Source organism: Ochotona princeps, chromosome 24 (assembly GCF_030435755.1).
Source record: "Ochotona princeps isolate mOchPri1 chromosome 24, mOchPri1.hap1, whole genome shotgun sequence".
Classification (NCBI taxonomy): Eukaryota; Metazoa; Chordata; class Mammalia; order Lagomorpha; family Ochotonidae; genus Ochotona; species Ochotona princeps.
The window spans coordinates 9,974,945-9,999,179 of NC_080855.1; the positions used below are offsets into that span (position 1 = coordinate 9,974,945).

The 24,235-nt window shown below is 46.5% G+C and overlaps 1 protein-coding gene across 2 annotated transcripts in view; it reads right to left on the reverse strand.

Moving 5' to 3' along the window:
- Positions 1-24,235, reverse strand: part of ADCY9 (adenylate cyclase 9) — a 165,865-nt gene that overhangs the window by 135,799 nt on the left and 5,831 nt on the right. For both annotated transcript variants that reach the window (XM_004586704.2, XM_058680987.1), the window contains exon 2: positions 1,601-1,809. In XM_004586704.2, coding sequence (XP_004586761.2) covers positions 1,601-1,630 — 30 coding nt within the window. In that variant the 5' untranslated portion in view covers positions 1,631-1,809. The remainder of the gene's footprint in view (positions 1-1,600; positions 1,810-24,235) is intronic.

Here is a 24,235-nt window from a genome sequence, read left to right on the forward strand (position 1 = left end):
GGAAGCCTCAGATAGGCCTGCTCCAGATGATCAAGAAACCTCTGTGTGTGTGTATGTGTGATAAGGCAGAGTCCCCCTTCACACACACACACACACACACACACACACACACACACACACACAGAAACAAAAGTCTCCAATCTGAGGGGACACAACAGACTCAAGAGGAGACAGAAGTGTTAGCTGGTACTCCTGGTCTGAGAGGCAGCAAGTCCCTCAGGTTAATTCATGAGAATAAGGGGACAGCCCTGTTAGGAGGCTGATGGAAACAAAGAATAGAGGAATTTTAGTCATAAGACCAGCCCTCAAAGGGGCCTTGGGAAAGTCTAACACCTGAGCCATGTGGGAGAAGCAGAAATATGCCAGCTGAGGGAGGTCTCCAAGGCACTGGAATCGGAAGGCCACTGGAATCCAAGGCAAGTCTGACAGCAGACCAACCTGGATAGGAGGCATTCATGACCCCTGCCCCAGTGCTCTGCCATCAACACCATGAGGCTCTATTTTCATGCTATGCTTCTACTAATCCATCTCTCTGTTCCTCCTCCCCCAACCAGTATGTGACTGATGACACTTAGAACCCCCTTGGGTCAGGACTGCCACACACACACCCCTACAGAGATCTCTGGCTAGTGTTGCTCAGGGACCAACCTGAGGAGGGGTGTCCAGAAATGAAAGTAGCACAGTTTCTCTTGGGAAATCATCAGTACAACTTGGGACTGACCTGTGTGGGGCTGAGAAGGTGTACGACTCAATGGTTCAACAAAACAAGAGAACACAGGTGCCTTGGCTATCACTTCCCGAGGGAATCAAATGGCTTCTACTACTAAGAGTTGGGCTTGGGAGGCGTGATCCTGTTGGTGATCACTGGGGTTCCAGAATAAGGCTCTGACCCCAAAGGGGCTTTCTGGCTCCTAGCTTCAGCCTGGTCTATTGTGGCCATCTGGGGAGCAAACGAAGAGACGGAAGATCTTTCTATCCTTTTGTATCATTCTGTCTTTGAAAATAATAAATCATCTTAAAAAATAATAGAGTATGGGCCTGGCGGCATGGCCTAGCGGCTAAAGTCCTTGCCTTGAACGCCCCAGGATCCCATATGGGTGCCGGTTCTAATCCCGGCAGCTCCACTTCCCATCCAGCTCCCTGCTTGTGGCCTGGGAAAGCAGTCGAGGATGGCCCAATGCTTTGGGACCCTGCACCCATGTGCGAGACCCGGAAGAGGTTCCTGGTTCCCGGCTTCGGATTGGAGCAGCACCAGCTGTTGTGGCTCACTTGGGGAATGAATCATCGCATGGAAGATCTTCCTCTCTGTCTCTCCTCCTCTCTGTATATCTGACTTTCCAATAAAAATAAATAAATCTTTAAAAAAAATAAAATAATAGAGTGAAGGAGGGAATTAGAATGGCAAGGAGGGAGGGAGGGAGGAAGAAAATAAAAATATGTTCCAAGAGGCAAGTGCTCCTTGTTTTAGCCACAGCCATTGTTCCTCATCTGAAGGATGCAAAGCCACCCAAGTCAAAGCTACTAGTAACCAAGATGGGCCACGGCAGACTGCTCTTAGAGACCAAGCCATGCTTAGGACTACCCCACAGCCCTCCAATACCTGAGCATGCTCCCTGTCAAGTCTTGTCATCTGTAGCAGGGCCAGTCCGCAAGTTTTGTGGTCCTCCTTGCTGAAGACGGGCTCCACCAGGCTGTGGTCTGTCAACTCTGGATTCCCTCATCCCTGCACAGCCCCTCTGAGATGATCAGAGCTTTCACTTATCAAGCAACTTGCCAACATCAAGTTTTCTTCCAGAGTAGACTCTTCTGCTGCAAAAAAGAAGTAATAGCTGGTTAGCCTGGAAGTTCTGCCTTTCAAAGTAAATCAGCAAACTGACATCAAATTCAGACTTAAAAAATAAATTGTGGGGCTGCTCCATTTCCAATCCAGCTCCCTGCTAATGTCCTGGAAAAGCAGTGGAGAATGGTACAAGTTTTGGGGCAGTTGATCCATAGGAGGCTCCTGGTTATTGGTTTCAGCTCAAGCCATTGAAGCCATCTGGGAAAAGAACAAGTGGATGGTCTCTCTCTCTCTCTCTCTCTCTCTCTCTCTCTCGCCCCCCCCCCCTTCTCTGACTCTGCCTTTCAAATAAGAAACAAAAAGAAAAATTATTTTGGAACTGGTGGTACAATGAAATGGGATAACCCATTGCCCACAGTGACAGCATCCCATATGTGCACCGGTTTAAGTCCTAGCTGTTCCATTTCCAATCCAGCTCCCTGCTAGTGTGTCTGGGAAAGTCCAGGAAGGTGATGTAAGTGCTTGGGTTACTGTGCCTATGCGGAAAATCTCGCTCCAGCCCAGGTTGTTGCGACCATTTGGGGAGTGAAGAAGTGGATGAAAGTCCTCTTTGTGTCTCCTTCTCTAACTATGCCTTTCAAGTAAATATAAAATAAATCTTTTTAAGAATCGTTTAAGCTGGAAGGGAGGCCAGATCAGAGAGTGGCAAGGAATGGGAAGAAATAGTAATACATTCCCAGCCCTGGGAGGGAGAGAAACTGGGTGGTGGGTCGCGGGGGAGAAGGCCTTAGGACATGGACACCAACTAGACCAAGAAAGTCTGAGTAATGTATATTTAGCCTCCTGTCAGGATGCACATAATGTTACATAGGTTAAGACAGTCAAATGATGACATATTTTCTGCTTCTAGTAGACCAGCTAGTGGCCATAAGGTGAGGTGCAGCACTGGGGAACTTGATACAGTGTGTCTAACATGGGTGGGGTTGGGCAGCACATGTGGAAATCAAATGATGACATGAGTTAACTGTCCAGTGCTGTGCCAGTGAACATTCCAGATCAGGAACGCCCTAGAGGTGCTGACAGCAAAGAGACTTTCCACCATTCTGTGGGCACCTGTTGGGGGGGTCGAGGTCTGTGCCAATGCTCAGCACACAGTGATTCATCAGAGGTGCCCCCCTGCTCCCCGAGGCCCATTGGTCATCTAGGACCATAGACTAAATGGCAAAGAACTGGATTGCACTGTGGTAGTCATTAGAAGGGAGCCAAGTCCCATATCTGCTCCTCTAGAACCTACAGTTGGAGTAGGGTGGGGTAAGGAAGAGTTTTGTAGAACTGTGGAGGTAGGTGTTCCAGAGAGAAATAAAAAGACTCTTGGAGTAAAGCAGAGGCAGACATGCACAAACCAAGGAAGGGTTTGGTTTGACCAGAAAAGTGCTCGTGGTCAAGAGTAGGAGCAGGAGCCAAGGCTAAGGAACGACCAATTGGAGGAAAAGGAAATTCAAGATTTTCTGGATAAGGGATCTTAGCTGTTGGGAAATGGGAAAAACTTTGACATACACAGATAAGAATGCAGAGAAGAAGCCTTCCTCACAGGGTGAGCTGGACTAGAGCATCCTCAAAGATGTTCCAGTCCCATTTCCCACAAGCCTGGAATATGTCACCCTACATAGTAGAAGGGACTTCATGGGTATTATTGAAGGAACTGAGATGAGAGATTATCCTGCATTATTCAGCTGCACCTGAGGGAATCCCAAGAATACCTAAGAAGGAGACAGGAGATTAGAGTACTACAATCAGGACACCAAGAACTGGAAGGAAGGGGGCACGAGTTAAGGAATGTAGGCAGACTCCAAGCTAAAACTGCAAGGAGATTCTCTTCAGAAGTTCCCATGAGAAACACAAACTTCACACACCTTGATGTAGTCCCATAGGCTTCAGGTCAGGCGGTCTGCAAGATAACTAGTTTGTATCCTCTTGAGGATTAGATCACAGCCACAATAGAGCCTCAGTGCACCATAGCATCAGTAGGAATGCATCTCGGAAGTCATTCCCCACAAACTCTCCCTTTCCACACCCGCAGCAGGTAGAGCTACAGCCTACAATACCAGCATCTCATATTAGCACTGGTTCAAGTGCCAGCTGCTCTGCTTGTGGTCAGGCTCCTTGTTCATGTCCTGGGAAAAAAGTGAAAGATGGCCCAAGTATTTGGATCCCTATACCCATGCGGCCGACCTAAGTGGAGTTCCAGGATCCTGGCTTCAGCCTGGCCTAATCCTGGTTGTGGTAGCCATTTGAAAAGTGAATCAGAAGATGAAAGATACTGTTTTTTTCTCTCCCTTCTTTATCACTTTTTCTAAAGGGGGGGGAAAAAGATTGAGTCCCATGTTGTAGCATCCCATATGGGCACCACTTCAAGACCTGGGTGCTCCACTTGTGATACAGCAGCAGAAGATGCTTGAGTGCTTGCGCCCCTACACCTACACGGGTGATCTCATCCTCTGGTACTGGAGTCTCATTTTTTTAAGACTTTTTTTTTTTTTTACTCAAAAGACAGATTTATAGAGAAGATACAGAGAGAAAGATCTTTCTTCAGCTGGTTCAACCCCAAATGGTGCTGCGCCAATCAGAAGCCAGGAGGAGTTTCTTCCAGGTCTCCCACGCAGATGCAGGGAAGACTGTGGGCCGTCATCCACTGCTTTCACAGGTCACAAGCAGGGAGTTGGATGGGAAGTGGAGCATCCGGGACACAAAGCAGCACTCATATGGGATCCTGGTGCTTGCAATGCAAGGACTCAGCTACTAGGCCACCATGCCAGGATCCTAATTTAGTCTTTTTTTTTTTTTAATCTGAAAAGCAGAACAGAGAGAGAAAGAGAGCAAGAGAGATCTTCTATCTGCAGGGTTACTCCTTAATTTTAGCAGGAAGTTGGATTAGAAGGTGGAGGTGAAAATTGAGCCCTTGCTCTCTGATTCCGAAGGTGGGCATCCGAAATGGTGGCTTAAGCTGCCACATCACAACACTGCCCCTAGAACAACGCTACTGATGCACCTGGTTCTAGAGCTCAGAATCTCTGAGAGAAAGAACAAGATCCTATCAACAGGCAATGGCAATACAAAGATTTGTGTGAAAGCTGGCAGAGGAACATGCAGGAACGACAAGGAGAGCTGACTAGCCCAGTTTCCCAGAGGTCAGAATGCGCCTGCTCTGAGCTGGGCACAAGAGTGGGAGGAACCCTAGCCAACGGGACTGCAGTTAGCAGAATGGAGCCAAGAGATTTATGGGGAACCACAGAGTAACTGGAACAAAAAACAGAGGCTGGGAGGTAGTGTATGGACAACTGGTGCTTCCTGCTTCCTGGGTTGCTTGTTCAGATCAAAGGGCTACTGACTGCAGGGAAGTTCTGGCACAGATAGGGAGGGGTCTCCCATGCTCTGGTTGGTAGTGACAGAACAGCACAACAGGGAGAATCTCCAAGGGAAGCACAGAGCTGTGCACCTCAAAGCCTGAACTTTCTGAGGAACATCTTGTCTGGGATTTACCTCTCTGGTTGCTAGCACCGCTACCCTCAGGAGCTCAGTGTGTGAGCTGCTCACTTACTATACCTTGAGTCGAGGGGCAATCAGACCTTTCCATTGTTACATTCATGAATAAAATACAGAAAAAGAGATTTTCACCCTGGGAATGGCTGGTTTCTATCCTAAATGGTTGCTATCCCAAATGGCGGTGAATGATCTCACTGCATGCAGCAGGGAGCCCATCTTCACCAATACAGCATTGCATGGGGCTGGAAGCGAGATATGTTAGATCACAACAATGAAAAAATCTGAAGATTAAAAAGGAAAGGAAGGGAAAAAGAGTGAGATGAAGGAAGAAAGAAAGGAAATGAAGATGGAGTTGGAGAGAAAGAAGGCATCTATTTTGATACAGAGTGAGTAGAGGCCTGACCCTCCAAAACTATGGAGAATCTGCCAGACCCCTGACTTTAGAGAATAAGATGAGGGCCATGGCAGAGCAACATCTCATAAGATCAAGGAACAGGGTAGCCCTCTGTGCCTCAGATATGCAATCCCTTTAAACCTCTGACCTTGTCCTTGGTGAAAATCTGGGCCAGGAACTCTGTGTCAGCAGAGAAGAAGCACACAAAGAACCATGATACTATGGGGAGATCTGGAAAATGACTCTTTTTTGCTTTGTGTTTTTGTTTTAAAGGTGTAGTTATTTCTATTGGAAAGTCAGGTTTACAGAAGGAGAGACAGAAAGATCCTTTGTCCGATGATTCACTCCCCAAGTGGCCGCAATGGCCAGTACTGCGCCGATCCAAAGCCAGGAGCCTCTTCTGGGTCTCCCACGTGGGTGCAGGGTCCCAGGGCTTTGGGCCATCCTCTACTGCTTTCCCAGGCCACAAGTAGGGAACTGGAAGGGAAATGGAGCAGCTGGAATACGAACTGGTACCCATATGGGATCCTGGTACATGCAAGGCAAAGATTAGCCACTAGGCTACTGCACCAGGCCCATGACTAGTTTCTAAATTGTTATTACTGAAACACTAAGACTCCAAAGCCTGAGAAGCAGTATTTTTTTCCTCCCAAAGCCATCAGGAATAAATAAAAGAACTCACTGTACTTAGTAAATCTGCGTTGGTGTGGGCCCACACTCAGCAGAACATGGCGGAGGGGGTGGGCACAGTGATCAAGAGCCTTAGCTGAGTTCCAGATGGTACAAACATGGAGACAGGGGGTGCTGAAAAAGGAGAAGGCAAAATGCCAACAGGAGAGAAGGCTGTTCCAAAGAAAGCCAAGGGAGCAACATGTGGAGAAATTAGGAGCTTGTGGCTCAGAGGGACAGAGACCCTTCTTTTTTAAGATTTATTTTATTTTTTATTACAAAGTCAGATATACAGAGAGGAGGCAAGACAGAGAGGAAGATCTTCCATCTGATGATTCACTCCCCAAGTGAGCGCTGATCCAAAGTCGGGAACCAGAAACCTCTTCCGGGTCTCGCACATGGGTGCAGGGTCCCAAAGCTTTGGGCCGTCCTCGACTGCTTTCCCAGGCCACATGAGCAGGGAGCTGGATAGGAAGTGGAGCTGCCGGGATTAGAACTGGCGCCCATATGGGATCCTGGTGCGTTCAAGGCGAGGATTTTACCTGCTAGGCCACGGCGCTGGGCCCGACAGAGACCATTGGTGTTTGCCTCCTCCTCAGCAGAGAACATCTGGAAACAGGCTTGGCTGGGCTCGACTAGGGGAGCTTGAAAGAAAGGAACGTGCACAGGCAAGAAAGCTGGAAGCTCTGGCTCTACCCCTGACTGGCCAGGCATCCTCCCGCCTCTCGATCTATCTCCACATGTCAAAAAAGATAGCAATATAGACCCACATTCTCTTTATAACATCTAGGACCTACAGAGGTTAACCCCCAAACTCTGCCAAAATGATCTGTCTTTCTTTACTCATCCTTTTTACAGCACCAAGAAGTGAACTTGCAAGAGGAAAACCCTCAAGACTGTCCAAGCAGAGACCTGCTATTCACATGCAATGATTTCCCAAATGAAAACTCCTCAGATGCAAGTCCATCACCATCCTAAAGGTTTTTTAAAACCCAGGGATATGGTGGCTTTTTTCTGACTGTCTGGGGAAGTACTTGCAACTGTCATACTTATTAAGGATCATTTTCCCCACACCACCAAAACTTTACTTGATTCATACCTTGAAAACCCTGCTTTTGTTAAAATAGTACCACAAACTTACTAAGGGTTATGATGCCAGCAGCTGATGTGTTGTTAAGTAAGAAGAACTACTAATGAAACTTAAGACACAAAAGAAGACTACAGGCGAATAACTTAGAAGTGGAAATTGGGAAGGCCTTTCTCAGGTCCTAAATAATGTGTCTTGGGCAGTGGCTTGTCCTGTTTCTAATTAGACCCATCTTTTGCAATACTTCCCCTATGATCAGGCCCTACCAATTTAGGATTGGGGTTGGGGTTGAGGCCCAAAGATACCACAAGCCAGCTTAGTCTTCTCTGTCTCTTGACTACTAATTGCCAAGTGAGATTTTCTTGGCTCCTCAGATGAAGGGTTAGAAGAAACTCACATAAGACAGAATCACAGTAGAAGAAAAAGGACTGATTTGGAGAACTGGAGGGAGAAAAAGAATAACTAACATCCTTGGCGTAATATTAACTGAACCAATGGATGGGAGGGCTCTCTGTGTCTCCTCTCTCTCTAACTCTTTCCAATAAAATAAATAAATCTTTTTTGGAAAATAGATTTTAAAATAATTTTTGTGAGTTTTTTTTAAAGATTTATTTATTTTTATTTGAAAAGCAGATCAGATGTACAGAGTGAAAGAGAGACAGAGAGAAAGATCCTCCATCCACTGGCTCACTATTCAAATGGACACAATGGCCAGAGCTGAGCTAATCCAAAGCCAGGAACCAGGAGCTTCTTTTGGTTCTCCCACATGAACGCAGGATCCCAAGGATTTGGGCCGTCTTTGATGCTTTCCCGGGCCACGAGCAGGGAGCTGGCCAGGAAGCTGGGCGACCAGGACACAAACAAGCATCCAAATGAGATCTTGGTGCTTGCAAAGTGAGGATTCAGCCATTAAGCCATCATGCCAGGCCCGATAATTTTTTTTTAAGCTTAAAAAAAAATCATAGACGGGCCCAGCGGCGTGGCCTAGGGGCTAAAGTCCTCGCCTTGAACACCCCATACGGGCGCCGGTTCTAATCCTGGCAGCTCCACTTCCCATCCAGCTCCCTGCTTGTGGCCTGGGAAAGCAGTTGAGGACGGCCCAATGCATTGGGACCCTGCACCCGTGTGGGAGACCCGGAAGAGGTTCCAGGTTCCCGGCTTCGGATCGGGACGCATCGGCCCGTTGCAGCTCACTTGGGGAATGAATCATCGGACGGAAGATCTTCCTCTCTGTCTCTCCTCCTCTCTGTAATCTGACTTTGTAATAAAAAATAAAATCTTTAAAAAAAAAATCATAGACAAGCACGTAATACACATTAATTCCTGTATTCTCTGTGATTCCCTGAAATAGATATTAATATTTACCTCAATTCACAGAAGTAGTGCTGAAGCTCAGTGATACTAAGTATGTTCCCTAACACCACAAAACAGGCTGAAACCTCATTCAGTGTTCTTTCTATCAACACACAATGATTCTAAAAACATCCATCCTTTATCAGTTAGGTACCTTATGAAATAAATACACTCAAACCACTTTTTCTTAGTATTCTTTACAATGGTCTGACAAATTATATTTTAAGAATAATTTTCTTGGGCTGGTGCTGTGGCATAGTATGTTAGCCTCTGCCTGAGGCACTGACCAGCACAGAAGGGCACCAGTTCGAATTTCAGTTGCTCCACTTCCAATCCAACTCCCTGCTAATGTGCCAGGGAAAGCAGCAGAAAATGGCCCAAGTCCTTAGTCCCTGTACCACTTGGCAGACTCAGAAGAAGCTCCTGGTGCCTGACTTTAGCTCAGCCCAGCTCTGGCCCTTGTGGCTATTTTGGGAGTGAACGAGCAGATGGAAGAAGTCTTTGTCTCTCCTTCTATTGCTCACTAAAGTTGCTTTTTAAACAAAAATAAATAAATCTTTAAAAAAAATTTTAAAGGAATAATTGTCTTTAAAGTCTGTATCCCTTACCACAAAAGAAAAACTTCCCAAGAAATTCAGTTAAGAATCTTTTAACAATGCCCATCAACAGAGGATTGGATAAGAAAGCTATGGTTCATCTACTCCATGGAATACTACTCAGCTATTAAAAAAAACAAAATGCAGTTCTTTGTGGCCAAATGGGCCAAACTGGAAACCATAATGCTAAGGGAAATGAGCCAATCCCAAAAGGTTAAATACCACATGTTTGCCTTAATTTAAGATGATATGATGTTATGTATAACATGTTATGTTTTGAATGTTATATGTTGTGTATAAACTAAATTGAAGTGTAGGTGAGGTGGTCACAGAAGGTGGCTGGGAACTCGCATTTACTTTTAACATATTGGTTACTCATTACTATGTCAATTAATTCCATAATGATGTAAATTTTTGCTGATGGTATGTTGGAGCTTTTAATTGACTGGGATGATACTCTGCTGGCTCTGTCTTCAGACCAGAGAGGGTATACCTAAGAAGCCGTTGAACTTGACTGGACAATAAGATGCTGGACTCTATGTTTGGTATATGCTTGCAATGGGGGAATCTCAACTGAACTTGAGCTGTGGTTATGCAACAAGGTGGAGGAATCCACCATGGTGGGAGGGTTTGGGGAGGGGTGGGGAGAACCCAAGTATCTATGTAACTGTGTCACATAATACAATGTAATTAATGAAGTAAAATAATAAATAATTAAAAAAAAAAAGAATCTTTTAACAAATAGAATGCAATTTGAGATCAGAGGCAGATGGGTTCTTAGCCAAGTCTTTCATGTTTCGAGGCCCTTACTGTGAAACTTAGCAAGTATGAAGTGTTATGTACCAGAACTAAGCTATTTCCAGGCCTTTTACATGGCTTCTCCAGTCACACACCTCATCATCACCACTGACTCTACAAAATGTCTCATTATAAGATATATGAAAATCATCCTCATGTGTCACTGGCAATCTGCCTGGACTGGCAGAGAGGCATATTGATGGCAGGAGGCGCAGCTAGTCTGCACAGAGCACTCACTAAAGCAAACACTCCCAAGAAGCCGGTGCGCTTCTTAATGACCTTCCAGTTCTGACCTCCAGTTCTTGCCTGAGACCTAGTGGAACCCATCTGTACCTTTACAGAAGAGGACAAAAACAAACAGATCCCAAGCCTTAATTACGAAGTAAGAGAATAGAAAGTCATTTTCTCAGATTGATGGAGCACTACCTCCTATGGTTCATCTCCTAGTGACCTTACAGGTTATGAATCCAGTAGGCTCATTCGAACCTGCATTTCTCTGCTTAGCTCATGTCCCTGCCTAGAAGGTAGTCCCTTCTCCCATCTATTCATCCCGATTGTAGTCATCTACCAACACCCAGCATAAGGGACCCTTCTGGCCATCTGTCTTATCAGTATGTAGCATGATGTTCCTCTCAACTAAACTTCCAGAGTACAGAGAACTCCAATTAGAATGGTCCTCAGATAAAATACGTGTCATGTCTCCTGTCCAAGCTCTTCTTTGCAACATGTCTCATGCTGAGCATTGTTAAGGTGGTAATTCTACAAAATCACAGTTTGGACAGAAACTGCAAAGAAAAGTTCCACCTTCCTGTGATCAAGTCCCAGCAAACTGGAGAAAGCAAGGTGAAGAAGCAACTCAGCATCTCGCCAACACAGAGATGACCTATCCACCAAGCCACACTCACAGAAAGATGCCTTGCTTTTACAGAGAGCTCAGATCACCAAACATGCTTTGGTGGAATGAGCCAGGCGGAGAGAGAGAGAAGGGAAATATGAATAACCAATGCTCTTATTTATTAGCAGGTAGATCCAGAGATGATCATTCTGTGGGAACAGCAGGGGAGATGCCATGACTTCCTACAAGCCGTGTGCCGACATCACAGTATGACCATCTGTGTGCTTGCTGACAGAGTCCAAAAAAGTCAAACTGCCTGAACACTCAGTGCTGCCCAGAACACTTGGCAAAGTACGGTTTCTGTATTCAGCTCAGGATGCTACCACTAGCTGACAGTGGACCCAAACCCCTTTCCCCTGCACCATGCCTCATTCTGATACCTGCTGGGTCCTCAGCTATCCTGAGGCCTTGAAATCATTACCAGGAGTCAGGACAAAAAGCTGAACAGCTCTGACCTCTCCTTACTGGGAGAACCAGCTTCTCAAGGTAAAAAAAAAAAAAAAAAAAATAGCATGGATTAACAGAGCCTCTGGATACAGAGTATTTTAAATACACTCAGCAGTCTGACCCATTTCCTTGTATACATTAAATTAGCCTCTGGGCCTGCTTCTATTACCTGTCCCACCATCTTCTAGATTCAGTGCATTAGATCATCTTGAATTCTCCCTTTTCCCCAAAGCCAAACAGCTACTGAGATTCGTGTGCTCTTATCTCCCTAGTATCTACTCTACCTGTTTCTGTTCCTCTTTTCTAAGATATCTCCTGCAACATGAAAGCTCTGGAATTAGGCATTGCTGCTATTCAGTAGCTGTGTCCTTCTTTTTTTTTTTTTTCTTTGAGCTTCAGTGTTCTTACAAGTAGAATGAAAATGGCACTACTTTTCTCCTTTTGCTTTAAGGATAGAGATGAGATTTGTGAAAACACCTGGTCCAGGACTTGCCAAATTTTCTTTCCTCTCTTCCTGCTGCCAGTGTCATAACTTAGCCCTTGTTACTAAGGTACTTGTGATAAACAAAAAAGTCACATTGCCCCCCTTCCAAGATGCCCCACTCTAATCCCCAAGACTGTGAGAATGCTAGGTTACTTGGCAAGGGTTCCTAGCCAATGAGCTCATCCAGGTAAGCCTGATCAAACCACACATGCTCCTTAAAAGCAGAGTTTTCTCCAGCTGGTACCAGAAGAGGAAGCTAGGGGTTCACACTGGAGATGGAAGTGCGGGGACAGACGTATCATAGCTAGACTGAAGATGGAGAAGTCCCTTGGAAAGGGAGTGAGCGTGGTCCCTAAGAGCAGAGCGCACCCCGAGTGGAGAGTCAGCAGAACAGAACACCACTTCTATGAGCCTGAAAGTGGGTTCCTTCCCAGACTGTTAAACACACAGTCTGTTTGTGTACACCTCAGCTTCAGTCCTGAGAAGAGCAAGAAACCAAGCTGAGTTGCCTGGGCTTCAGATCTAGAAAATAGAGATGATGAATGGATGCTGTTTCAGTTGCTAAATTTGTTGCATGTTGTTACGCAGCCATAGAAAACTAACACAATATCCTAATTGGGGCCTGGAAGAGAAAGATGACATTTGGAGCGGAGAGGCATGTCTCTACAATTAACTATGTCTTCTTAACATATTTCTGCCTCTTCTGGAAAGTTTTCCCAACTGTTAAAGCCTTTTCCAGCCCTTGGGATTGTCCAGACTCTGCCTCCCTATTCAATTATCTACCACCCCCTGGGACCTGGGCAAGCAACGCCTGCACGTGGGAATTCTCTGCTCCTGTAGAGTTGTCTTCTCAGCTGCAGCATAAGAACTTCCAACACAGAAATCACGATTTCACTTTCTTCATATTCCCCAACGCACCCAGCACAGGGTCAAGCATATAACAGCACCAAGCATTTGTTGATTAAGCCATTTTTTTAAAAGATTTTATTGTTATTGGAAAGCCGGATATACAGAGAGGAGGAGAGACAGAGAGGAAGATCTTCCATCCGATGTTTCACTCCCCAAGTGAGCCGCAACGGGCCGGTGCGCGCCAATCCGATGCCGGGAACCAGGAACCTCTTCCGGGTCTCCCACACGGGTGCAGAGTCCCAAAGCTTTGGGCCGTCCTCAACTGCTTTCCCAGGCCACAAGCAGGGAGCTGGATGGGAAGTGGAGCTGCCGGGATTAGAACCGGTGCCCATATGGGATCCCGAGGCTTTCAAGGCGAGGATTTTAGCCGCTAGGCCATGTCGCTGGGCCCGATTAAGCCATTTTTTAAAGTTTTATTGGAAAGACAGATATATATACAGAGAAGGAGATACGGAGAGAAAGATCTTCCAACTGCTGATTCACTCCCCAAGTGACTGCAACGGTCAGAGCTGAGCCAATCTGAAGCCAGGAGCTTCATCTGGGTCTCCCATGCAGGTGCAGGGTCCCAAGGCTTTGGGTCATCCTCTACTGCTTTTCCAGGAAAACAGCAGGGAGCTGGATGGGATGTGCAGCAGCTGGAATACTAACTGGTGCCCATATGGGATCCTGGTGCATGCAAGATGAGAATTTAGCCACTAGGCTATTGCACTGGGCCCTACGCAACTTTCTTTAAACCCCCATGACCAGCTGGAACAATGATGGGGACCAAAGCTAACCAGGCCAGAGAGTGAACCTCTCCTCACAGTTTCCTAGCATCTTGGGATTAACAAGACACCTATATGGTAATATCCTATATCTGAAGCTTGGCCTTTCATCGATCCTGGCTAGGCACATTTTCAAACACAAGTTGGGCCTCCACTTCTCTGAATCATGTCTGATTTTGTTTTTAATATTTATTTACAACTGGAATTTGTAAACCTGAAGAAAGTGGAAATCTGGATAATTAGGAAGCCTCACAAAATGTACTACCTGAATTTTGCTGGACAACAAATTTTATCCTAAGTGCCTATCATGTCCAGGTACCAACAGGGGAACCAGGCAGAGGATCTCCTAAGCACAGAGATTATGGCAGTCTCACAACTCAGAAAGCTGGAGACTGAACCTCTTCAAATCAGAAAAAACAAGTGACAACAGAACCAGGTTTTCAACAGGCAGGCAGTGGGTGGGGTTCACTTCTGAATTCTACCCTGCCCCCATGACTCAGGGCCTGTCTTCTGTGCCCCACCCTGGATTCCAATAACATGCATATAATGTCACCATCTGGATGTGCAACAGCCTTTGCACATTTCATCCAGAGCCCTCACGCAGATTTAAAACTAAGTCCATAATATTTGCACTTTTACAAGTGACAAGCAACTGCCATATTCAATAACTCACTTGATCCTCCTGATATCCCTAGGAGCAAGGTGCGTAGAGACTATTATCTCTATTTGTAACTGAGGAAACTGAGGTTCTGGAAGAGGAAGTCATTTTCCTATGACCAAACACCAAAAACTGTTCTTCTCTATCGTTCTGGACTTAGTCTTGAGTCTATGTAGGAACTCAAACGGACACTGGGTACTCTTTCAAGCTGATCACATAAACTTTCTCTACAGACAGAATGACCCCCACCAGTTCACTCCCAGGCACTATGGGATTGGTAAAGCGGCCACGTGTGGTGTCGGCATCTCATACAGGAACTACTTTGAGTCCCAGCAGCACCCTCCTAATGCATCTGGGAAAGCAGCAGAGGACGGCCCAACTGCTTGGGCCATACCTGCTCCTATGTGGGAGACCCAGAGGAAGCTCCTGGCTTTGGACCAGCCCAACTCCAGCCATTGTGGCCATTTGGGAAGTGAATCAGCAGATGAAAGATCTCTCATTCTCTCTTTATTCCTCTGTTTATCCTGTCTGTAATTCTTAAGTAGGTAAATCTAAAAAATAAAATAAAGATTTAAAAAAGAAATAATGGGGGAGACGGAGATAAGGAGGCAATCACAAAAGAATAAAGATGCCTAATATTCAAGTAAGAGTTTTTTTATGACACTGTTTAATAGGCACTGGGGTCTCCCTTCCCCCTCCCCAGGTTCACTGCCCTCCCCAGTCTTCTCTCCTTCAGCTTCACAATGGATGTCTTTCGTGAATTTTCCCAAGTCCATCATGCTGCCACTGAGTGTCTCCCAACAATGTAGGAGATTATTAGCCATATCGCTGAGTCCATACTTGTACTGCATTAATGAGGACATACTTCTCTGTTTCCACCTATGAACACATTAACTTCCACTACACTCCCATTATGCATCCCCTTGAGTACAGTCCACCATAGGGAAAAAAAAAAAGAACAAAAAAGGAGCCCAGTGGCGTGGCCTAGCAGCTAAAGTCCTCGCCTTGAACGCCCCGGGATCCCATATGGGCACCAGTTCTAATCCCGGCAGCTCCACTTCCCATCCAGCTCCCTGCTTGTGGCCTGGGAAAGCAGTTGAGGACAGCCCAAAGCCTTGGGACCCTGCACCCGTGTGGGAGACCTGGAAGAGGTTCCAGGTTCCCGGCTTCGGATCGGCGCAGCTCTGGCTGTTGCGCTCACTTGGGGAGTGAATCATCGGACGGAAGATCTTCCTCTCTGTTTCTCCTCCTCTCTGTACATCTGACTTTGTAATAAAAATAAATAAATCTTTAAAACAAAAGAACAAAAAAAATATACTGAACTTTCATCCACATGAGATTGATGAACATATAACAAAGATATCAGTGTGACGCTAGGGTTGTGAAAAACTGTGTTCAGCATCTTCACATGGAAACAAATGCCAGCAAATGTCCTGTGTGGCACTTGTGAACAATAAGAACTAGATCATCGTTACTTATGGGCAGTAGCAATAACAGTGATAAAAGGGACATTGACAATCCCAGGTGATTACAAGCAATCAGTCTTTTATGGATGATTGATTAATAGATTACATCACAAGGTCATATTACAAAAGGTACAAGTAATTAGGAAGTGCAATAAAATAGAATTCACAGGAAAAATCCTTAGGTTTGGCATCATATTATATGAGGGCAAACATATGATGTTGGATTGGCTCATTTCCTTTAGCATAATGGTCTCCAGTTTGGCCCATCTGGCTACAACTGTATTCCATTTTTTTAAATAACTAAGTAGTATTCCATAGAGTAGATGCACCATAGTTTCTTTATCCAGTCCTCTGTTGATGGGAATTTAGGTTGTTTCCATGTTTTTTGCAATATTTTTTTCCCTTTATTTTTGGCAATATTTACATAGATGATTAGGGCACAAAGGGTCAAGGGCTACAGGAAAGTGGGTAAGACTATTGCTTCCACATCATTGCTTTTATTCCCTGTATCTGGGGTAAAGGGGAAGAAAAAGGGAGAAGCCCCCCAGCCTCCCACTCATCCCAGTCCCCGAAGTGTAGCATGCTCCGAGGGTCCTGCTCAAGTGGTTTTGATAATTCAGCAGTTCTGAATTGCTGCCAATCTCGCCATTCCAAGCACGATTAAACCGCTGCAGAATCCACTGGTTGACATAGTCCACCTTAGAGTCTCCGTTTGCCCAGATTTTCACTGCCAACACATGGCTGGGGCAGTTGATTGATTTGTTCTGTCCTCTGTACTCTGTTGTGGTACCAGGTATCCTCTGCAGTTTCTGATGGACTGCCATATCCTACATGTGCACTTGACTATGCTGTCCACTGCTCCGTCTGAGCCTCTGAGGAGGCTCGGCTCTGACATTTGCACTCCATGGCAGACCATGGAACCTGTACTTCTCTTCATGGTTAGGGTTCTGAGTCCAGCAGTTCGATTGGGGAGATCCCCAAAGAGACTTCCTCTGAGGTGATCCCAGACCAGATTCTTGTGTGTATTTGCCAGTACAGAGCCAGGCATACTCCATCACCCCCAATCAGCTGGTGGTTGCAATTGCCGGATCAGTTCTGTTTCTAGCTCTGTCCTCCACTCAAACCAGTAAGTGCTGCAGTCCAGCCTGATTCTGCCCAGCACACACTCGGCCCTCACATAAACCAGTGCGAGCTGCAGCCTAGCTGGAGCGACCCACAATAACCCCCGCCAGGCCGGCCCCCTGCCCTGGTTCCCATGCTTGTCAGTATGTATAGCAGACTAGTCCAGTCTGTCCCACATCCCACTTGGCCTCTTCTACATGCCAATGGGCATTGAAGTCTGGTTCAACCCAACCGGGCCCACTATCCAGTCCACATACATGCTGGTGGGTGCCTTTCTGTACAGCCAGGTCTGCCCAGTCCTGGTTTTCATGTTCTGCAGTGGGAGTGGTAACCCAAGAGGGAGGTGCCCATCATTTCCCTACTGGGCCACTCCCACATGCACTATTCAGGTGGTTCTGAAGTTTAACTTGACAGATTAGCCACCAGTGCTAGCATCTGCTGCGGCAAAGCCCAACCAATCCTCTTCTTTATGTTTGCACTAATAGGGACAGTCAACCAAGCCTGGCTCTTCCTTGATCTGGCTCACATGAGGCCCACAGGTATTGTAGCCCTGTTCAGTCTGGTCTGCCCCCAATCTAACTCATGCTCTCCAGAGGGCAAGGTGTTCTAGCAGGGGGGCCCTCCACATTCCCCCTACCAGCTTCACCCCTCCTTCCCTGGTTCCTACATGTGCTGGCTGGGCTCTGTGGTCCAGTCTGGCCTGGCCTGCCTCACTTGGCATTTGCTGGTGGGTGCTGTAGCCTGGTCTGGCCCAGCCCACCCCAAATTCCAGCTGGTGACGGTTACAGTCTAGTCCAACCCAGCATGCACCCTATCCCAGCTGTAAAGTGTACTGGTATGTGTTACGACCATGCCTGCCCTGACCGACACTGTTCTAGTGCTCAGATTCGTCAGTGAGTGATGTGAACTGGTTCAGCCTGGTCTGCCCCTGACCTGTGCCAAATGTATGCCGGTGGGTACCTTTCTCTGGCCTGGTCTGGGCTGCTCCATATTGTTCTTCTTGCACTCACCTGCAGGGTCTGTGTCCTGCGAGAGGAGTTGCCCAGGCTCCTCCATCAGAACCTCTCCCAATGCCAGATCTCACACATACCGGTGGGTCCATGAACCAGCCAACCTGTCCTAGCTACTCAGTCAACCTCCTGTCCTAGCAGGAACAGTGGCCTTTCCTGACTGGCCTTCAACCCATTCTGTTTCTTATAGTTGGATGTTTCAGCCCAGCCAAGTCTCGTCCATACCCAGACACAGCTCACACATGGCTCAGTAGGGATAGGGACCTATCCTAGTCCATCCTATATCCACCCTGGTCCTCCAGAGCACCAGATGGTGCTGGAGTCTAACCTGGCTTGGTGCATCCAGTCCCAGTCCACACTTGTGCCAAGGGAGACTACAGCCATATTCAGACTAGAACACAGCCCCCACTCCAGCCCCCACACTCACCAGCGGGAACCCCAACCCAGCTAAGGTGTCCTCTTAGCTCCCCAGTCGGGCCTGTTCCCAGCCATAGCTCACGTGAATGCCAGAGGTTGCTTTGACTAAGTTTGGCATAGCCCCTCACCTGTCTTGGTCTTTGCCTTAGATGCTGTGGCCTAGTATCCCTGGTTCATGCAGACCAGTGGGTGTAAGAGCCTACCTCAATATGACCTGTGCTCCATCCTGATTTCCATTTTTGCTTGTGACCTAAGGTTTGCTCGGCCTTGCCGGGTCTACCCCCTTCTATAACCAACCCACAGCCACTGGAGCTATTTTGCCCAGCTTGTCCAACCCCCAGGCCTGGACCACATGTGTTCACAAGTGGGAGCTATGACCCACTAGGGGAGTTTCCCAAGTTCCTCCACTTGACCCACTCCAAGACCCAGTTCTCATACATGCCAGTGGGTGTTAGGCCAGTGTCTGGCAGAGTCTGGCCTTCCATTTGGCCTTGTATGAGCTGGTTAACGTTGCAGCCCGGTCCACCCCACACCCTATTTAGCATGCACATTCGGGTGCTACTGCCTTGACCAGCCCAGATTGCAATGTTCATTGTACTGCAATGAGCATAGGGATGCACATTGCTTTCTCATGTAACAAGTCTTTTGGATATACTCCTAGAAATAGTACTGCTGGGCCATATAGGAGGTAGATTTTTCATTGTCTAAGTATTCTCCATACTAACTTCCACAGTGGTTGCAACAGCCTGCAATCCCACCAGCAGTGGAGTAGCGTTCCTTTTTCCCCACAACCTCATCAGCAGGTGTTGTTGGTAGTTTTCTGTATGTGGGCCATTCTTATTGGAGTTAAGTGGAACCTCAGTATTGCCTTTATTTGAATTTCCCTTATTGCCATGGAGCTTAAGCATTTTTTCATATGCCTGTTAGCCATTTGGATTTGTTTCTTTGAAAAGTGTCTACCCATTTCCCTTGCCCATTTCTTGAATGGTTTACTTGTTTTGTTGTCATGGTTGTCCTGGAGTTCTTTGTATATTCTGGAAATCAGCCTCTTGTCTCATGTGTAATGTACAAAGATTTTCTCCCATTCTGTTGGTTGCTTTTTTACTTTTCTTTAAAGATTTATTTATTTTATTACAAAGTCAGATATACACAGAGGAGAGACAGAGAGGAAGATCTTCCATCCATTGATTCACTCCCCAAGTGACAGCAATGGCTGGAACTGAGCCAATCCGAAGCTAGGAACCAGGGACCTCTTCCTGGTCTCCCATGCGGGTGCAGGGTTCCAGAGCTTTGGGCTGTCCTTGACTGCCTTCCCAGGCCACAAGCAGGGAGCTGGATGGGAAGTGGAGCTGCCGGGATTAGAACTGGTGCCCATATGGGATCCTGGTGCGTTCAAGGCTAGGACTTTTAGCCGCTAGGCCACCATGCAGGGCCCTTTGCTTTTTATTTCTGCAGGCTATTAACCAGTTGTCTCAACAACAATTATTGAAGAGATCTTTTTCGCTGAATTGTTTTTTGTTTTCATGTCAAAGATTAGATGGCTGTGCATGTGTGGATTCCCTTCTGGTGTTTCTATTCTACTCTTTTGGTCTTCTTCTCTGTTTCTGTGCCATACCAGGCTGTTTTGATAACTACTGGCCTATAATATGTCCAAAGGTCTGGGATTGTGATCCCTCCTGCTCTAAATAAAGTTGGCTTTGAAGGAAAAATCCACAACATAATCAAAGCAAAATATGAAAAGTCCAATGCCAACATTATATTAAATGGGGAAAGATTGGAAGCCTTCCCACTAAGATCTGGAACAAGACAAGGATGTCCACTATCACCACTGCTATTTAACATAGTACTCATGTTTGGAAGTACTGGAAGTACTCATGATTGCTTTTAGACAAGAAATAGAAATCAAAGGAATTCAAACTGGAAACAAGGAAGTCAAGCTATCTCTGTTTGGAGAGGTAAAGACATAAACTGTTGCCATACAGGATGCTGGTGTTGCAAGAAGTGACTTTACCTACTACACCACAACATTGACCTTCGTTTCTATTTTTGTCCTTTTGTTTTTCTGAAGAGTCAATGTCAACATAAGACTATAGGTCTATAGGACCTATAGGTCCTATAGGACTATAGGTCCTTCTGCTGCACAAGTCCTCTTTCAAATGGCTTTTAGAAGCAGGCATTAAGGAGTAGCAGAATAAGCTGCCACTTGGGACTCCACTTCCCACATAGGAGCTCCTGGATACTCCTCTTCTAATTCAGCTTCCTGCTAACTCACCTGAGAAGGCAGCCCAAGACAGCCCAAGTGGCTAAGCTCCACAACCCATATGAGATCAAGATGGGGCTCCTGCCTGCTGGACTCAGCTTGGTTCAGGCCCAGCTGCTATGGCCATCTGAGCAGCAAGCCAGCAAATGGAAGAGCTCTTCTCTCTGTCTCTCCCTTTCTGTCATTCCATCTTTCACAAAAATAAACAGAATTTTTAAAACAAACAAAAAAGGGCCCAGCGGCGTGGCCTAGCGGCTAAAGTCCTTGCCTTGAAAGCCCCGGGATCCCATATGGGCGCCGGTTCTAATCCCGGCAGCTCCACTTCCCATCCAGCTCCCTGCTTGTGGCCTGGGAAAGCAGTCGAGGACGGCCCAATGCATTGGGACACTGCACCCGCGTGGGAGACCCGGAAGAGGTTCCAGGTTCCCGGCTTCAGATTGGCGCGCACCGGCCGTTGCTGCTCACTTGGGGGAGTGAATCATTGCATGGAAGATCTTCCTTTCTGTCTCTCCTCCTCTCTCTGTATATCTGACTTTGTAATAAAAACAAATAAATCTTAAAAAAAAAAAAAAGTAAGGCCTGGCGTAGTAGCCTAGTGACTAAAGAGCTCACCTAGCACGTGCTGGGATCCTATATGGGTACCGGTTTTAATCCCGGTGGCCCTGCTTCCCATCCAGCTCCCTGTTTGTGGCCTGGGAAAGCAGTCAAGGACAGCTCAAAGCCTTGGAACCCTGCACCCGCGTGGGAGACCCAGAAGAAGCTCTGATCCTGGCTTCAGATCAATTCAGCTCCAGCCATTGCGGTCGCTTGGGGAGTGAATCAATGGATGGTAAATCTTCCTCTCTGTATATCTGACATTCCAATAAAAAAATAAATAAATAAATAAATCTTTTTTTTAAAGTCCCCCCCCCCTTTGTTTTAGTTCATTGTGAGATGACAACTTTATAAACAAGTCCAAGAAAGACCAGGGCCCGTAACCCTAGCCTGAGATAGGAACAGTGAAAGAATCAGGAAAAGGCATGTGCTTCTGGGTTTTATATTACCTTTGTCAGAACTGGTCTAAATTTAAACCAAGGTGCTCAGACCTGCTTGGTTACCATATGAACTATCCTGTATTTCCCCCTTCTGCTTGCTCTTTTTTTTTTTTAAAGATTTATTCATTTTATTACAGCCAGATATACACAGAGAGAGGAGAGACAGAGAGGAAGATCTTCCGTCTGATGATTCACTCCCCCAAGTGAGCCGCAACGGGGCCGATGCGCGCCGATCTGAAGCCGGGAACCAGGAACCTCTTCCGGGGGTCTCCCACGCGGGTGCAGGGTCCCAATGTATTGGGCCGTCCTCAACTGCTTTCCCAGGCCACAAGCAGGGAGCTGGATGGGAAGTGGAGCTGCCGGGATTAGAACCGGCGCCCATATGGGATCCCGGGGCTTTCAAGGCAAGGACTTTAGCCGCTAGGCCACGCCGCTGGGCCCTCTGCTCGCTCTTAAACCCAGGTCTCAAACTTGGCTTCTACTCCACTTTTCTAGTTCCTGCTTTTCAACATTAGGTAGTGATACAAGGTATCTCATCTTTCCTCCTACAAAGGACAGGAAGGATAGCACCGACACCACCTACCTGGAGGCCTAGTGCCCAGTGCCAGAGTCAAGGCAGAGTCAAGGCAGGAGGTAAGCACAGGGACTCCAAGGCAGAGACCATGAGCTACTAGCTGGTCTCCTAGGAGTCAAGTCTCATCTGAAGTGTTAGGTAAACACAGACAAACTGGAAAACCAGATAAGGCAAAATCCAGGAAGCCACACAACTCCCAGGATGAACCATTAGCAAGCAGTCAAGGTCATCAACATGAACCAAGCAAGGGGCAGGTACAAAAAAGCACCAAAATGCCTATACATCTCAGAAACATAAAAGTTTGAGTTTGTGGGCTGATGTGGTAACTCAGTAAGCTAATCCTCCACCTGCACAGACAAAATTCTATATTAGTGCTGGTTCTAGACCTGTCTGCTTCACTTCCCAATCCAGCTCCGAGAAACCGGCAAAAGATTGCCCAAGTGTCCTTGAACTCCTGTACTTACATAGGTGACCCAGACGAAGCCCCTGGCTACTCCTTGGCCATTGTAGTCATTTGGGGAATGAACCAGTGGATGGAAAATCTCTTTTTTCCTCTCTCTTTCTCTCACAAATAAAATATAAATACATCTTTTTAAAAATTGGGTTTTGTGGTGAACCCTCTTCTTTAATCCCCTAGTTGAGGGCCCCAAACTTTCTTTCCTTTGATATTCTAACCCTCTTCTATATAGCATGTCTCTCTTCATCTTTGCCTCTTACAATTCTTCCTCCACATGGCTATTATACAGATCTTTCTCCAACACAGATCTGAATACACCTTGCCCTTAACTGTGAAGATAGTTCAGTGTCTCCCCTCTGTCCTCTGGACAAGATCCAAAGTGCACATGATCTTTGTGAGCAGGCCTCTCACTGCTAAACGCAGACAGACCTTCAAATCTAATTTTGCTTTAGCCTCCACATTCCATTGACAATAAGCTGCACACTATTCCCCAAAGATACAATAACTTGCCCTCACCTGCAAGAATTTCAAGTTCTAGCTCACTGTCACTTCTTCAGTTAAATCTAACCCAATCCTCTTCTCCCCTACCATGAGTTGGTTTCTCTTCCCTATTCCAAAAATATTCCGGCACAGCATTTATTGCCTTGACTTGTGTATATCTGCAGAGGATGAGAGACCCTCATGGATAGGGACAGGTTCTGACTTCTCATAACCCTTCATGCCCTTATGCAGTGCAGCAGTAAACAATCCAAAAACAAAAACAAGAGTAATGCCCTTGCTTTACAGAGACATAGAACGCCCACTGAAAAATCTAGATGGCCTGATACTCAGACTTCATAGGGTTATTGATTCTGTTTTCCATGACAATCTGGTTGCATGGCTCCTCAACTGCCTGGACTTTGAAACACTGTGACAGTGACAGACTTTTGGACTGTCTTTAGGACAGTTGAAGACTTTTAGGAACCCAACCTTCTTTTACAACTGCCTTCCATGCCTCTCCTAGGCTAATGTTTTGATTCCCAACGGCTTGAAGCTGAGCTGTGAGTCATCCCAGCCCACACCCGTTCTCTGCTGCAGGGCCCCAGCAACTGTCTTCTGTGATATGGAAATGAATGCTCTGAGCAGACTCAGAACCCAAGGCCAAGGTCTTTCCCTGCCCCTCATGGTGAAAACAAGATGCTTCTGCCTATCTGAATCAACATGAAGGGACTCAGAGACCACAGAGAATGGCTTGAGAAAAGCTGCAGTACCTGATAAAGGTCAAGGGTCACTACTTAGTTGCCCACCTCCACCTCAGATGTGTGGGGCCTCCCTAGGGACCTTCTACCTAAGCAGCATTTCTACCTGTTTGCCATCATTGACAGCTCTTCATTTTCCCAAATTCAGTGCTCTCAAAAACACAAAACAATCACACAGTCACACACACACACACAGAAACAACAAATTTCTGAGGGTCCCACCAGTACTGTAGACTCAATCCAGACACTGACCTTACAGTTCAATCTTATCCTCAGTAAA